The following is a 16,331-nucleotide window of genomic DNA, read 5'->3' as shown; positions in this document are numbered from 1 at the left end:
GTTTTTGCCACTAAAACTTCTTGTCTATCTTAAAATCGGAACAAATGAGATGAGATGCAAAATAAATGCTCATTAGGTGAAAGACACAAGCAGGCTGATTGGGATTATTGGAACATCTCTGTCTTTTACAAAAAAAAAAAAACAAAGCGATTTCAACATGTGTCGACACAAAGGCTGAGCACTGCGGAAATTGTTTTCTCATATGTACATCAAGCTCTGAATATGACTTTTAAGGTTACATAATTATTATTCTCAGCTATCCTCACACCAAAGTCACTGAGATTAAGTAATTCATTAATTTTCGTCCTAATCATTGTGTTCAGTCTCTGTTCTTTGAGTTTTTTGATTTGTTTTGTTTTTTACAAGGGGGATGCATTATTTTACTGCACAAGGTTCATATCGTATGAAACGCAGGCAGTCTGAATACAAAGCCGCAGTCTTGCACCTGTGGATAAAACTCTGAGTCAAATTAAACTGGCTGCATGTATTCTGGCTCCTCTAACAGGGCGACATGGACCCAGACCTACACAGTGTTCTGACAGGTGATTAGCAATGTCTGTACTTTTGCCACCTTGACAAGGACAGTGGCATTCTGTGAAAACAGGACTTGGAACTACAAGCTCTGTGAACTTTAGAATTCTTTGTAAATTTGGCAAAACAAGCAATCCAACGCTCATTGGGAACGAACGCTGTCCAACTTGGGCAGAGAAATGTGACTTCTTTCAGGAGCAACAGGGACATATTTGATTACAACCACAACACACCAAATAAGTAAAAATAAATTAAGACTAAATAAATAAATAACAAATGAAAATTGCATGCACGCAATTCAAATTCCCCCAGTATTGTCCTGTCATGGCTGTTGTGCTTCTGACTACATTCAGTCATGGTGTTAAGATTTGCTCCTGACCTGAGAATAAATATTAAAAGCCTATTTTTTTTTTTTTTTTTAATTGCCCTCTTGGGTTGCGATCCAGCCGTGCAGCACTGAGAGCTCCATCAAAGTTGCAGCCAGAGGAAAAGGAATTTGCAAAGGGACAAAACCAACAAAGCAAAGAACAGGACGACCCTTCCAGGCCAGACAGAGAACACAAGCAGATGAAGGATATCACACAAAGGCTTACAAACAGAGAAACACACATTGAGAACTGAGCAACTGAGGGTGATAAAATGTATTCCAGAACAGAAGAAACACGGCAGGAAATTATCAAAGGCGGACAGTGAGAAAAGAGCTCGATGCCTTCCACAGTCTGGTTCCATACTGTATCTGCCTGTGTGTGTTTGTGCGCTCCAGCAATGGAGCGCCTTCCTTTCCACCACGGAGCCGCTAACATTACACACTGATCTCCTGCCTGCCCTTGTGACAGTCAGTGACAACTGCTGCCAAAGCTGTTGTGAAAGAACTCATTTGGAGAGTCGCGTTTGTTTGTGCACTCCGCAAGACTGTCATCGCCAACAGCACAAACAGGTTGGTGGGTTTTTTTTGGAATAGGAAGAATGGATTTCTTTTTTTAAACCTGGTGTTATTGAACTGCATGTTATGGATTGTTCAATTTCCCAAGAATCTAGAAGCTAATGCAGAGGTGGTTGACCACAGCCAAAATAGTGCAGTATGAGTCTGAGTATGATATGCACAGACTCAAACAATATATTTTAGAGTTCTGCCGGAAGAAAAACTCTCATTTTGTGTAAAAACACAGCAGACGACAACACTTGCCAACTCTTACCAGATCAAGGCGAGGAACTTTACCGTCACTTCATCAAAGGTTTCACATTTAACATTATCGCCTTCATCGTTTGAACTCAGCGCTGTTCCACTTACCTTGCTGAGAGTTGCAATGAATCCTCAATGAAGACGTGATTAGCGATGAGCTAAAATGACCCCTTTCACAATCCCATGTTGTGAATTGTGTTTATTGCTTTCATTTCCAATCATAGCTTGGGTTTCTGAACCAAGTCCATCCCATCAGTAGAGGCTACATTAAGTTAAACCCCGCCAGCTCACTGCTCCACTGCCTCGGTGGTCAAAGTGCCAGGTCATTGGTCCGCAGGTGGATGTACGACGCCCCCTTTCTTGTGGAGGACGAATAGAAGAAGTTTTTTCTCAAGACGTTTGTTTATGGTGTGGACAGTGGTGCCGTACCAGAGACAGCCAGAGTGGAGGTAAATTAAACAAACCTCTCAGTGTTTCCTCATTATGCTTCTGGACTGTCGAGTAAATTAAATAAAATCAAAGCTGGCTGCCACTTACAATGTTGTAATGGCTGTTTAATTTGCGACTGATTACAAAGAGGAGTTTTTTTTTGTTTTTTTTTTATCAAATTGGTCTCAAAATCTTTAGTTATCTTTATTACTTTTTAAAATTTTGGCCTTTATCTCTCAACTGTATTCCCAGTGTGGCTAAACCTTCCACATGTTTACAAACAAAACAGTCCAAGTAAAGGCAATCTATGCTGGTGAGGAAGGAGGCTGTGCATGGATGGTGAAGAGGATGTAAAGAGTGAGCACTCGGCCCAGAAAACAAGCTGACATGGAGGCAAACAAAAAAGATAGTGATTGGGAGAAACAGACGGTGCGGGTAACAGCATGTTCTGCCTTCTGGTCAATAGCCGTCTGTTGGAGGCATCCAATCCCAAAAGCACACAAGTGCACCTCAATGACTGTTTCCATCCTCCGCTTCCTTCCCTTTCCTTTCATACTGCCAAACACTCAAATCTTCTTGGGACGAAGGAAATATTTCAGCTGATTTTTCTACACTCCCTCAGCGGTTTTCATCAGTATACCATTGCTCTCATTTTTCTTTAGGGCCACGTTTCTCCATGACTTTATGCTTTCTAGACAATGTCTTTTTTTCACTCTAACCTGAAAAACTTTGATTCAAACATGCTGCATCGACAATAACTAAAACCTAAGACCCTTCTCATACTACCCAGGCCCAATTCTTTCAGTCTTTGATCCAGATATATGTTAATGCCTGTAGGATGGATTTGCAAGAGGCCGATTTGCCTTTGCAGTAAATCATCCCTGAATACGAGCTTCCATATCCGAATTAATCGAAAAGACCATCTCTCGTCAGCATATGGATCATTGTCAGCACCAGCCATAAATGAAAATGGTCTTTTGTTATTACTAAAGTTAAATAGTTTTCCCCGATTTTTGACTCTCCATTATTGTTCCTTTACATTTAAATGTGCGAGACTCAACAACTGGATCTGACTATTTCAAAGGAAGCACGCTATCCAATTAAACACAATTTCTTGTAAGTACACCTCTAGCATTGACTGCCTGCATTTTCCTCCTCTACCACCACTCTGTCTCCACCCTCCCATCCATCTTTTCCCTCTCTACTCTTTCATTTACTTCTCACCCACTCCCTCTAATTCTTTTTGGCCCCCACAGGTAGCCTGGGCTAATTGTTACATTGGCGCTGCACTTTAGCCTCCCTGCATGGAAAGTGTGGCCGAGCACCGCTGGGGTTGGGGGATTGAACAAGCCCTGGCCGTCAGGGCTGGTTAGCCTCACAGACCCGTCAAACCTGCAAACATTATACAACCTGTCGACTAGCCGGGGCCCCTGCAATTACCGGCTCCCCCGGGCCGAGTTAGCGCCTGGGGAGTGCTAACGCTAACAGGGGAAAGGAGGGGGAGCCACATTAAAAGGCTGAAGCAAGGTAGTGTACAAGAGGCAAATCCTGTAGGAATAAACACGGGCAAGATTGCGTCAGTGCCGGTACAAGTGCATTGGGCTGGAGCTAGTGATTAGATTCTAAAGGAGCTACATGATGGTGCCTTACTGCACGCGAGGAGGATCAGGGATTAGAGAGGAACAGAGCAGTCGAGAGGCAGGTAATGGATGTTTAGTGTTATTGGGTCCTTGGAAAATAAACCCTTTTCTATTAGTCCATAAAGTAGCGTTAAAATGATTGAATCAATGACGGGGGGAACTGTCTCTGCAGTAAAGTGATGTTACAGATGGAGGGGCTGGGAATGGAAATAAAAATGGTTTTTACGAGTATCGACCTGTTGGGCTTTATCGTCGCGGGCGCATCGACCTGTGACCATGACCTGGCCCCTGACACACAGGGACAGTGGGGCAGTGAAACAGGCAGCAGCACGGGACCCCTACAACACGCCACTGCTTCTCACAGCAACATCAGGACCCTCCATTGGTTGCACAACTAATTGGTTGATTTATTGATTAATTTTTTTGTCATTAAATTGCGGAAGGCATTGTCACAACCAGTGCTTTTGACGGGGATTAAAAGAGGGAACACAGTCTGATTTTGCTGTTATTTTGTTGTTTTCCTTGTCACTACTTTTGTGTGACATTTTTGTGTTCTTTGAAAGTTGATCATCATCAGAGAAACAGCGTGTTAGGGAGCTCGTACCACCTGGACTAACTATGACAAAAATGCTTCAGACATCCCACGTGACTTCACTCTTTCCAGGGAGCATCTGACAAATCAACTTATTTCGGTAATCGGTCTCGGAGGAGTCTACACAGCCGTTTCATATGTGCACTAAAGTGCCGTTGCACTCTGGGCAAAAGAGCTGCGATGTGTGAGTTGCGGCGTCTTATCTATCGCCATTTCCAAACACTGCATCTCTACTGGATTTAATCCTCAGACCGTTCTGTCCACCGTCAGATACTCCCGGAAGCCATTCCCACCTGAAATATCATCACACATCCAATCAGTCTTTCATCTTTCCCTCCTCCAATCTTTCCATCTCTCCCAATCTCGGCTTGCTCTCGCTAATGGTGGGAACGGCTGCAGTGGTCGTCAGCTGTGGTCTTGGGACCGGACCTGCTTTGCCCTCGCCCACTTACACTGCACATCTACGCGGATGGACTTGATGGCAGCCACCCCCACCCCGTTGTCGGCCTTGCAGTAGTAGCGGCCCCCCTGCACCCTCTGGATGCCCTCGATGCGCAGCGTCTCGTTGTAGATGGATGTTTCCTGGAACTTGTCTGACGCACTGCCCGCTGTCTTCGTCCACCGCACCTGCAGGGTAAGAGAGAGGGGTGGGGGGGATACATATATTTATATGCTGAGCTGATAAAGAAAGTATGCCGCGCCGAAAGGACAAAAAGAAAATGCACGATGAGAAAATGATGTTCCTTCGGAAGAGAGACGAGCGCAGGATGGGCTAATTAAAGGGAAATGGATTAGTGGAAGTGATGGCAGAAAGGAAAAGGTGAATGCCACCTCGTTGCCTTCCAGCTAATTTCTAATCGTTTACATGCAGCTTTTGAATGGCAACAACGAAGGCGACCACATCTAATAGTCTGTCACTGCCCTCTATGGTTGAAACTTTACAGTCTGTTTATGCTCAGGTAACAGAGGCCTGAGGCAGAGTTATGGCTGCTGTCAGCCAAGAGCCACGGGGAACGTTTAGCGTGTCGCTGTTATAGAGCTACAAAGTCCACATGAGAAGATGGAAGCTGCTGCTACAGGTCCATGCTGAGTTGATATCTGGTTACCGACAGGTCTTCATGTTATTTGGTTTCCTTTTTAGTTAGTTGGTTGTTTTTTCACTCTGCCAAACATATTAATGTGAAAGTAAAAGACACACAAATCCTCATTTGTTTAAACTTCAACCTTCCTGTTGTGGCCAAATCAGAATGTCAGCATCGTCAGAGGAGCAGTTAACCAAACAGTTGGTCTGTTTTCCGAGGGAGAAAAATGACGTCCCAGATCATTGTTTACAGTGCTAAAAAAAAAAGAAAGAAAAGAAACAGGTGCTCAACACTTCATATCCACATTCAGCAACACTTTTTTTAGAGTGGAAATTGGGATGGAATACATTTCTATATCCTGTTAACAAACACTGTCCAAGGCCTTAATAATAGTGCTTGTTAAAATGTAAGTACAAAGGACTGGTAAATAACTCTAATTTTGAACATTTAGAGGGTTGATAAGACTCTTTATGTCAGCAGGGCCGTCCCATTAAACTGTCCGAGTGACTCATGAACTCGTAAATGTGTTTTTGTCTTTATTCTTCCTGATAACATCTCTCTGTCTGCGGCGCAACGTGCCAGTTAATGACGCTAAGCGCTCCAGTTGCGCCGTCCGTGACGCTAAATGCCGGCCGCAAAGAGTTTTGACAAACTCTATGTGGCTATTTCACGCTTCAATTATCCCATCAAGCAACGCTGCTCAGCCGACAGATACATGATACCAGCGCGCCGCTAATCACACACACGCAAAAGCGCTCAGACATACACATGCACACTCGTGTGCACGCACGGCGGCGCGTGAAAGCCTGTAAACTCGACGAAACAGAAATGTTTTCCCAGCTCTTAAGTGAATGTGTGTGCGCGCTGCGTTGTGTGTGAAGTCCATTAATCCCTATTAACCCGTCTGTTATCAACATCAACAAGCCCATCCAGCATATCCTGCTGAAGAGGTCAGGGAGGATAATGGGCAAAAGTCACTGATATGGGGTGTGTGTGTGTGTGTGTGTGTGTGTGTGTGTGTGTGTGTGTGTGTGTGTGGATGCAAATGAACATATGCAGACGCAAAGTGTGTGTGTGCTTTGCCATTATGAACAGTTATCTCCTTTTGCCCCTCCGTAGTCACACTTTGAGGGTGTATATATTCGGCATGCATATGTGTGTGTGTGTGTGCGTGTGCGAGCGTGCACGCGTTAAAATCGTGGCCTATAGATTAGCAGATTAGCAGAGTCTGTGTAAACGCTTCTTGTCTGTTTGTTCAGCTCTGTTTGTGGGAGGGATTTGTAGGGGGCAGACTGCCATTGATCAAACCAGCCAAGGTGAGCAATGAACCGAACCCTGCCTCTCCATGGTTTGGTGAGTCCGGTGTGCGTGTGTGCGAGCGCGTGCGCGCGTGCGTGTGCGGTTGTGGGTGTAAGAGCGTGCAGGCCATTGCGTGGGACTGAAAAGGAGCGAGAGTGTGAAAGTGAGCATGAAGTGTTCATCTGTGAGCTTCTGCTCTTTATCCTTTCCATTCAAGGATTAAAGGATGAGGGCAAATCTTACAAGTGATGGGCATTTTGTCCACTCAGGGTTTGTTTGTTTTTTTGGTTTTTTTGACGTGCTTAAGAGTTATTCAAGATAAAGTAAGATTAGGCGATTAGGGGCTTGGGAACGGGAGAATTTTGATGATCATATGTTCCAGTTAGGATCAAGTGCTTTATTTACTAATATGTCCCATTGAAGAGACTAGGAGGATTTTGTTGCACTCAAAAGATTACAAAGAGTCAGCGGGGATCGAAATGGAGCATATGAGCCAACAGTAATACAGCTGGGAGCATTGTTCCACAGAATTAAGGGTCTTTCCCACCAAAATAACTTTTATTTTCCTTGTCCTAGGTTGTTTTCTCCATCTAATCTCAGGGTTAGACTTGCTGATTCAAGTTTGAACACATCACGATACAATCAAGATCAAGATTTAGCTAGCAGTGTTGAGGCTACATGCTTTTGGATTTGTCTCAGCCTCTATGTTGTGCTCTGGTACTCTCTAGTTTCTTCTTGAGTCAAAACAAAGCAGCGGGATCATTTAGTCACACATTTAATACACAAAAGACACTGCAAACCTTTGTGAAATACCAGCACACATCTGCGTGAGTTAACTGGAATGGCTCTGATGGTGTCTGATGATGTCAGACATGCCTACAACCTACAGATTGAACAGGTGTGGGTCCTCATCACATTTCAGCTCAACATATAGATTTGTCATATTTTCTCCCTATAGCAGTTAGCTTTTGCACGTGGTTAGCTTGACTGTACGGGTCCGTACTATTGGTTAGCAAGGGACTATCATCAGGTTTGCATTGTGACAGCTCTTTACCCTCTCATCATCAATACTGAAGAGAGACTGGCAGTAATATTCAAACTTGTAAACGTGCCCAATAGGACCTCTGCAAATTACAATCGCACGAAGAAAAAAAAAAACAGGCCTAGAACTAAATTTAGATGCTGGGTTCTGTGTTGGGAGGGTGCCACGTTCCTGGAAAGGCTGTAAAGTTTCTGCAGTGGCAAAACACCGCAAGAAAGACCTGGGATGGGAGGCAAACAGAGCACGTGCCAAAAACAGAGACCGAGTGCCCAAGTTGGGCAAAGGGAAAAAGAACAGATAAACAAAACAGTGCTGACAGTACAGGTTGTGCGGGGAGGGCACAGCAGACGGTGGGAATAACGGGGGAGTGACTGGCGGCAGCTGTCTGCTGGGGAGAGAGAAAGGTGCAGTGAGTCGGCTGCACCAGGGGAGGCGGCCGCAGCGGAATAGGGAAGCGTGATATTGCGAATAAAGGGGATATTGTGTGAGATGCAGATGACAGCCGGGCGGCTGCACAGCCTGAATCTGCCTGTGACACCAGCAGCTTAAAACCATCACCTGCGCTCTCTTCCTCTGACCTCTTTTGCTCTCCCTCAACTTTTGCTCTCCCTCTTTCTTCCTCCTCCTTTCAGACGGAGGAACGAGTGGCTCTGCTCTATTTTTTCCCCTCAGGTCCCCACGGATCCGTGCGGATACGTTTTCTTTTTTGTCCTCTTTCTCCTCTCGTCCCCGTGCGGATGTCTTTGCCTTTTCCGTCCTCATGCAGTGTGGGTGATGTTGTCATCAGAGTCGAATGTACATTTAGTTACGCACCATAAAAACACAAGCGCTGACAGATGCTGTAATAAAGTTCCTCACGTCGTTCAGAAGTCGGCACAGGTTGAGGCCTCCTTGGAATTCTGCTCGACATGAAATGCAGCAGGTTCCTTTGCTCTTTTTTTTTTATCATTATTATTATTGTTTGGGCTGAAAAGCTGTCTCCGGTGCAGACGTTTCAGCAGAAGAACAGAAACAGTGTGGGGGGGGTGAGGAAAAGAAAAGCTTTGTTCGGAGTGCTGAGGGAGGAAGTTAGAGAACACTTTGTGGTTCAGTTTTTGTTCATCGGTGCAATTAAGTCCTATTGAGACTAAAGCTATTGAAGAATGCATTGAAATACTGACCAAAGCCCAGTGGGCCAGTAAATTTTCCATTAGTGGTCATGTATCATCCTCATTCACAATAAATCCTTTTAACCAGCGCGCCACAGATTCTGCACCAGTACACCCGCTAATAGTAACAGCGTACACTTGCATCGCATTAGGAGACTCATCACAAAGCCCACTAAAACAACGCACAAGATGTTTGTGTATTCCCTCCATTCAGTGTAAATAGTGTTTCTCAGTGCTGGACGTGCTGGCCGAGTGCTTTTCAACAGCAAGCCTCGACGCAGGACGTCGGGAAAAACACGCAGGAGTCGAAACCTTCTTCAGTGAGACTCTCCGATAAAACCATTCAACATGGTGTTGCGTGGCCAAGCACACGTACAACAAGAGAAGAGAAGAGTGATATGTAGGTGACACATAGGAGGAAGGTGGGACACTGGTGGTGTCAGGTCAGTGGTCTGCACATGCCTCTTCCGATCGAGTTATTTCTTCTCTTCTTAGGGTCCTCTCTGTGTGGTCTCAGCCTCTTTCTTTCATTTTCTGCCCTACTGTGCGGCTGAACGACTCCCCTTTCAACTTCCACTACAACCACCTGCTCCATGTGGGATGGCTGCTATTCATTTTTGCTTTGTTTGAGGTTTAATATTATATCATCAATACAAAATTACAAAAATACAAAACAATAGATGATAATTGAATTCAAATGTATTATTAGAAAGTACAATATCATCAATAAATGTATTTTTGTCAAAAGAACTCAACGCTTATGTGCAGATCATCTGCGTAACTGCTGCAGGAGACATGGATAAATGATAATTTATGACGGTGTCAAAGTTGTGAAAGCATGTCATAATAGCATCTATTATGTAATATTTGCACTATTTTCTTTGTTTTACACTGTTACTGTATTTTAAAAAAAACAGAAGGCATTACTTATAAAACCATTGGCAGTGTGAACAAGTAAAGACAGAGCAGGTGAAGTCGACTGCTGAATTTCTCTGACTCAGCTCCCACCTACGTCAGACTCACAAACACACAGAGACTCTGCCAGTGGCAGCTGTCTGTCCTCCTCTGAGGATTTGTCCTGAGCGCGACAAATAAGTATTTTTTTTTTTTAAAACTGAGGTGACCGTTGCATCCTGCTTCTGGCTTTATGTGAACAAAAGTTTGTTTTTTTTTCTTTCTTGTTTCACAGCGTAAATCCCTGATCTCAATCTCTGCCAGCATCGCCCAATACTGTGTCAATAAATGGTGGCATCAGCAAAAGTGAAAGCATGTATAGATCCAAAAATCATCGTGTATCAGAGACAGATGCTGAAGAAGCAATAAACAATGGTCAAGTTAGTGAAGTCCACTTTTATGACTTTATATGGAAACCAAGACTTTGTTGTTGTTTGCGCATTAAAATATTGTCTTCTTGAAGAAGCTCTGTGTGTGTGTGTGTGTGTGTGTGTGTGTGTGTGTGTGTGTGTGTGTGTGTTTGTGTGTGTGTGTGTGTGTGTGTTTTAGGACAGTGGAGTGTTCAGCGTGTCTCTTTATGCGTTGGTCTACAGAGGGAGGGTGCAGCCTCCTGTTGGCTGGGACTCCTGAGTTGCTGCACCTGCAAATCATCCTCATTAGGCCACGGTCAGCTTTCTGCTCACATTGTTTATGCTGCCATTATACGGGTAAGAAAAATGAATACATTACTTGAACCGTGCGAGTGTGTCGTATCAAACACCTGCTGTTATGGCCCCCAGCCGTGCCTGTGTTTATGTGTGAGTGTTAGTTGCTGGCTGTAACATCTCTGCCTCTTCGACCGATCCCGCCTCCTGCCGCCTGCCATTGGTCCGTTGCTGCTGGTGCACGTCAGCTCCTGACGAGCCGACCATCTGATTCTAAAAGCAGCCTTCGTCAGACAGCAAGGAGGGAGAGGCTGTACCACGGCCGTGTTGCGATGTGTGTGGGAATTTGTCTGTCCAACTCTGAAGTGTGTTAAGTCATTAGTAATTAGGTTTCAAAAAGAATAATCCTGTGTGCCCTTAGCTCTCCTGTTTGTTAGCACCTATGTTTGCACCCTCCCTTCGTTCTGTGTTATGACGTAAAGCTTCACTTTGCTTTTGTTGATTTGGACTGATTGTAATTTTTTTTTTTTTTTTTTGTCTTTTGACAGCACTTTAATGGCAGAAATCTTTAGAAATAAACCACAGTTATTTTGTGTAAAACCCTTGCTGTCTATTTGTTATGTTGAAATCCACAGACTGGGACGCAACACCTGCTCAAAAAAGTAAACTACCGTAGTTGTCCGCAAACAGAAACACACACACTGTGAAATGACATGTGCACTGGCCAATACAGCTACATACACTGCACATTGTTTCAGGTAACGCAGTCTATCTTTCAGTTCATTGTTGATTGGGACAACACTACGGCAGCGCTACAAGATTCACACATTCACAATTTTGTTGTATGACTGCACAACGCAACTCACTCCAGCCGCAGCTCCACTTGGTTGCCCAACTCGCCAACCACATGCACCAAACTCCACCATCCTACCAGCAGTTATTGTGGAACCTTTTCACCGCTGCTGCTATCTTGTCTTCCATACGTTGCAAACGCCACTCTACTGCAGCGTCAGCACCTTCCTGCCGCAGCCGCTGATATGCTTGATCCCCCTATGCCCTTTCATTTAAATTAAAAGCCGTCCGTCACATTTACTTTTTATTCTCGGCCATCACTAACTGTTTAAGTGCTTTATGATCACCTTAAACCTAATGTCCGCACCATTGAAACACAGTTAATCAAAATGTATTCAAGTTATTTTACGATGCATTCCAAGCTTTCCCGGACATGCAGCCGTGGCACTTCCTGCACATTTACTGCGGAAGCTTGCAAATGCATGTCCCCACTCGTGAGTGAACATGAAGCGGCGACTCAACCGCCTGGATGCCTGATCAGATGTGTTGAACATAAAACCTGTTCGTGTTTGACACGAGCAAAACGCAGCGTAAACCATCTCTTCACTACAGCTGCTGCCTGAGCTGCTACGATTCAAATCCTTCATATTACCTTGCAGTAACCCGCTACAAGCTTGCTAAGCCTGCCTTCTACATTTTCTCTAACTCTCTTCTTGATGTACCGCCAGCGGAGTCGACCATACAGTCCTTTATCCATCCAACTGGCTCACTTACCGTGAATAAGCTTAAGATGGTAATCCTGTTATCAGGGAATACTACTTGGCATAGACACGGACCCCCACTTTCGCACACACACAGCGCTACACACACTCAAAGCACTAGCGTAAGCACACAGAGTGGGGACAGAGTACAGTGGAAGAGGAAAAGAATGTGAATGGAAAATACCTATTGCATACCTACCTCCTCATGGGAGGACGAGGGATAGATAACTTCAATGAAGGATTGGTAACACAAACAAGTGACTTGTCTTAATTGTCAATTAAGAGTAATTTAGGATAGAATTAAAGATGAAAAACAGATGGCATTATTTATAATAAAAAAAAGGATTGCCAAATGTCAACAAACTCATTTTCCTTGTTTATCATCAAATATTATTTTCATGGTAATGAGTATCAATTTACACGTGTCAAAATGAGAAGCTGGAACCACAACACCACCATTTCTGTTTGACAGACTGAATCTTGCAGGAAGTAAAACAAACAAAAACGAAATTGCAAATACAACAACCCACTTTCCTCTGTCCCTTTTCAATATAGCTTAGTGACGACTGAAAGTAACCTGATCTGACAATTTAGCATGCGACTGCACAGAGCTCTGCAGCGGGTAGAAGAAATACATTATTCTGTATCATTTCCTGTGACACGTTATGCATTAGTAGGAAATTAAAGAAAAAAAGCTCTTAATGGACAAGGTTAAGTATACAACACGGCAGTGTTACAGTGGATCAAAGAAAAGGCAGCCAGCAAGCAAAATGCAATACAAAGCAAACGTGTTTGCAGTAATAATGTTTTTTTTTTTTTCCAGTAAATGTGCAATCAATAGTCAAGTGAATCAATTATTAATGCAATCTGTGCAAACCCACATAGTAATCACATCTCTCACACAGCAAAGAATCCAAGCAAACAAAAGAAAGACACAGTGACTCTCAGACTTATTTCCTCAAGCTTGAAACGGCCGCCCCACTCGGCGACTCAATGCAGTGATGGCTCAGGCACAACGTTCAATAGCAGCGAGTCACTGATATTGAACACGCCGCCCTCCTCCTCCTCCTCCTCCCAAGCTTGTCATCTAATATGGATGCCTTTGCGCTTTTTTCTTTCTTTCTCTGCAACACAAGACGAAGGCTGCGATGAAGTCACAGGAATCAGAGCTGGAATCAGCTTTAAGGAAAAAGTCTCAGCCGTGTTCAGCTTTCACTTCCATGAAGTCACTGAAGTCTAAGTGGGATTAACTGCTACAATCTAGGTAATGAAAATATAGCTTGCTTGAGCAACATCCAGGTTGCAATTGTGATGTGACTGTGTATAAAACATTTTTCTTGATCATTGTCTAGTTTACGTCAAAAACAAAGAGGTACTTTCTCAATCACTGTGCTGAAAACATACTTACTGGTGCTGCTCCACCAAACTCCAGCAGATCATGTCCTCAATCGATCACACAAGTGTCACTGTGCTCAACTAAACAATGGTGAACAAACCTGAAACTTCTATTATGTTCTTTTTATTCCAATTTGGCGGCCGACCTAGTTGATTCATATTCTTTAGTTGCATTAGATTAAAACATGCATATTGTAAAGGGGGTAAAAGAGTAATGAGACTGACAACTCAACTGCCTTCTAGTATGAGTTTTCTTCGATTATTACATTTTAACATTTGCATTAAAGAATTTTACACACATTTGAATCCGCAAGCAACAAAAACTTTAGTGCTAACAGCTTTCATTGTTTTCTGGGTTTTATTCTCTTCTTCTGTCTAGTTGTCCTGTATGTCTATCCACTCATATGATATAGCGTATGTGCTTGCCAGCATTTCATTTATGTTGGGAGCGTAGACATTGACTGTCATCTTTATTGCATTCACACACTCCCGAGGCTCTCAAATACACAGGCAGTATATAGAAAAGCCCAGTATAGAGTCGACCTACCCACGGCATTATTAGGTTTTGTTTACTTTTTAGATTTAATTAGATTTTTATCCCATTCCCTCTCTCCCCTCACTCGCCTGTGAGTTTTCTGCCACAAAGTATGCATGGATCCAGGGCTCATTGGCGCTGAAGGCAGCCAACTGAGGTGGTTGGGGGAGCTCATCAGGATGCCTTTGGGATGCCTACCTGATCTTTGAGGTGTTCTGGGCACGTCCAACTGGACTAAGGACCCCGGGGTAGGCCCCGGACTTGCCAGGGAAAATATATATCCTGTCTGGCCTGGGAGCAGATCAGAGTCCCACCGGAGGGGCCGCACAGCAATGCTGGCGAGAGGGAGGCCTAGAATACACTGTTCAGTCCGCTGCTAATGCAGTCCAACCTCACACAAGTGGCGGCAAATGCATGGATGGATTCTGCTGCCGGAGGAGTCCCTGCACGTGGCTTTGTTCGCACAAACCCAGGAAAGTCTGACTGAACAACAATTTGGTGTGCCGCACACCGAGTTCACAAATGTAAAGTCAAAGACGCCCCGAGATATTTACAGAGGCAAATGTTCCGACTCCACATCCGCTGGTAGCACCGATTCAGCAAACATAATGAACACAATTTGCCAGCTCATCGTCATGTCTCGACTTGGCAAGTGTCTTTTCATCGAAGGTCAGCATGACCTTTTCACAAAAATGCACCAATCACTGGCACTCTACAACCCCCAACCCGCAACCCTAAATCCTGGGTATGTCAGATTTTGGGATTTGTCTGATGAATGTTAGATTTACTGAGGGCCACTGGCCTTCAAGACAAAGCGGAATATTAGCAGGTTCGCACCGCTGATTAATCATTTGCGGCAAATGGACCCACACCATGTTTCAGAGAAAGGTCTCCACTTTTCTGTGCTCAGTAAAGATAATCTTACAGGAAGCACAATAGCACCTTGCAAAGTTCCCCACCGTAGGATCAATACAGGTCTTCTTCTTGTTGTTGTTAACCCGGCATGGACTGCTAAACCCAAGATGCCACACAGAATTTTTGCCAAACCCACTGGATTCGTTTTATCTAAAAAAGAGCTCACAAAACAAAAATATTGCGCAATCAAAAAGAAACTTCCAAGTAGGTTGGATGAAGCTCCTGTGCTCGCTATTGTCATATGGGGCAGGAGAAGAGAACCATCCATTCAACCATCCATCCATCCATCCTCTGTCACCACTTATTCTGTATTCACAAAGGACTGCTACAGACTTTCCCAGCTAACTCTGGTCGGAAGTTGCAGGAAGAAGCTGGAGTACCTGGAAGGAACCTACAAACAATGAAAGAAAAATCTGACTTTCAATTTCAATTTTAGCACAAACTCGAGTTTTTTGCTTGGGGGAAGTTTTAACAAATAGAAAAATTCAACACAATGAAGACGGCTTGCAGATTTTTAACCTTTGCTCTCCTGACCCTTTTGCATTTGTGTGGTGTTGGGGTGGTGGTGTGGTATCTTGGTGGGGTTGGGGGTGAGGGGTGGGGTGGGTCAGGAGAGTGCGCATTCCCCTGCTTTAAACTAGTGAAACATTTGCATCTGTGTTGCAAATGCTGCCTGAAAATATTTACTCGAACAATTCCACATCCTTTGTTCAAAGTGGATGATTTACACAACGGCAAAATACATAGTCATGAGAAGGAAATTTTTAAAAATCTTCAGTGTTTTATTTGTCTGATCACATTATTAAAAAAAACAAAAAGTTGCCCATCATAATCCCGCCTTGGTTTCCCTGCAGTATTATGCAAACACCACCCCTCTGCTGTACTGATGCGGCAGCTTCTTCTCGTGTTGCTCCATCAGACATCTGCCCACCGTCACATCTGCTGCCCAGCTTATCACACGACTTGTGTGCGCCAAAGACACATCGGTTGGTCCGGCTGCGACTTTAACCAGCGTGCCCTCCGGGTGTGTATCGTCATCTTCAGCCGCTGCTGGCATCTTCCTCCCACTGTCTTCTGCCTCCCCACTTCCTTCCCCACCCGGTGAGGGGTCAAGTGGCGACCTTGCTGGTGTCTGGGGTCGTGTTCACGCTGAGTGCCAGCGCAGCCTTGCGCTGCCACCCGATCAGCCTCGCTTTCAGCCTCGCTATCGATCGACTTGCGCTCGCCCCTCAAGGACGGAAATCCAAACCCATATTCCCGACCACATCCCCTCCCTGGCCGCCCTCCTCCTCTCCTCTTTTTTTCCTTTCTCTCCACTTTTCTCTTGTGCATCTCGTTCCACCTCTTGCTCTCTTATAGAATTCGGCGCGCACACACGTACATGCACAT

The 16,331-nt window shown here is 44.4% G+C and overlaps 2 protein-coding genes across 3 annotated transcripts in view; both read right to left on the bottom strand.

Moving 5' to 3' along the window:
- The window catches only part of LOC142904391 (uncharacterized), a 329,108-nt gene that overhangs the window by 157,941 nt on the left and 154,836 nt on the right, over nucleotides 1-16,331 (bottom strand). The gene's annotated exons all lie outside the window — the stretch shown is intronic.
- Nucleotides 1-16,331, bottom strand: part of mdga1 (MAM domain containing glycosylphosphatidylinositol anchor 1) — a 147,596-nt gene that overhangs the window by 78,224 nt on the left and 53,041 nt on the right. For both annotated transcript variants that reach the window (XM_076050440.1, XM_076050449.1), the window contains exon 4: nucleotides 4,828-5,002. In XM_076050440.1, the coding sequence (XP_075906555.1) occupies nucleotides 4,828-5,002 (175 nt within the window). The remainder of the gene's footprint in view (nucleotides 1-4,827; nucleotides 5,003-16,331) is intronic.

The sequence above is a fragment of the Nelusetta ayraudi genome, unplaced genomic scaffold (genome assembly GCF_046127955.1).
Source record: "Nelusetta ayraudi isolate G7.1 ecotype Tasmania unplaced genomic scaffold, CSIRO-AGI_Nayr_v1 ptg000005l, whole genome shotgun sequence".
NCBI lineage: Eukaryota > Metazoa > Chordata > Actinopteri > Tetraodontiformes > Monacanthidae > Nelusetta > Nelusetta ayraudi.
The sequence above is the reverse complement of the archived record's forward strand: the minus strand, read 5'-3'. Positions and strand labels throughout refer to the sequence as shown.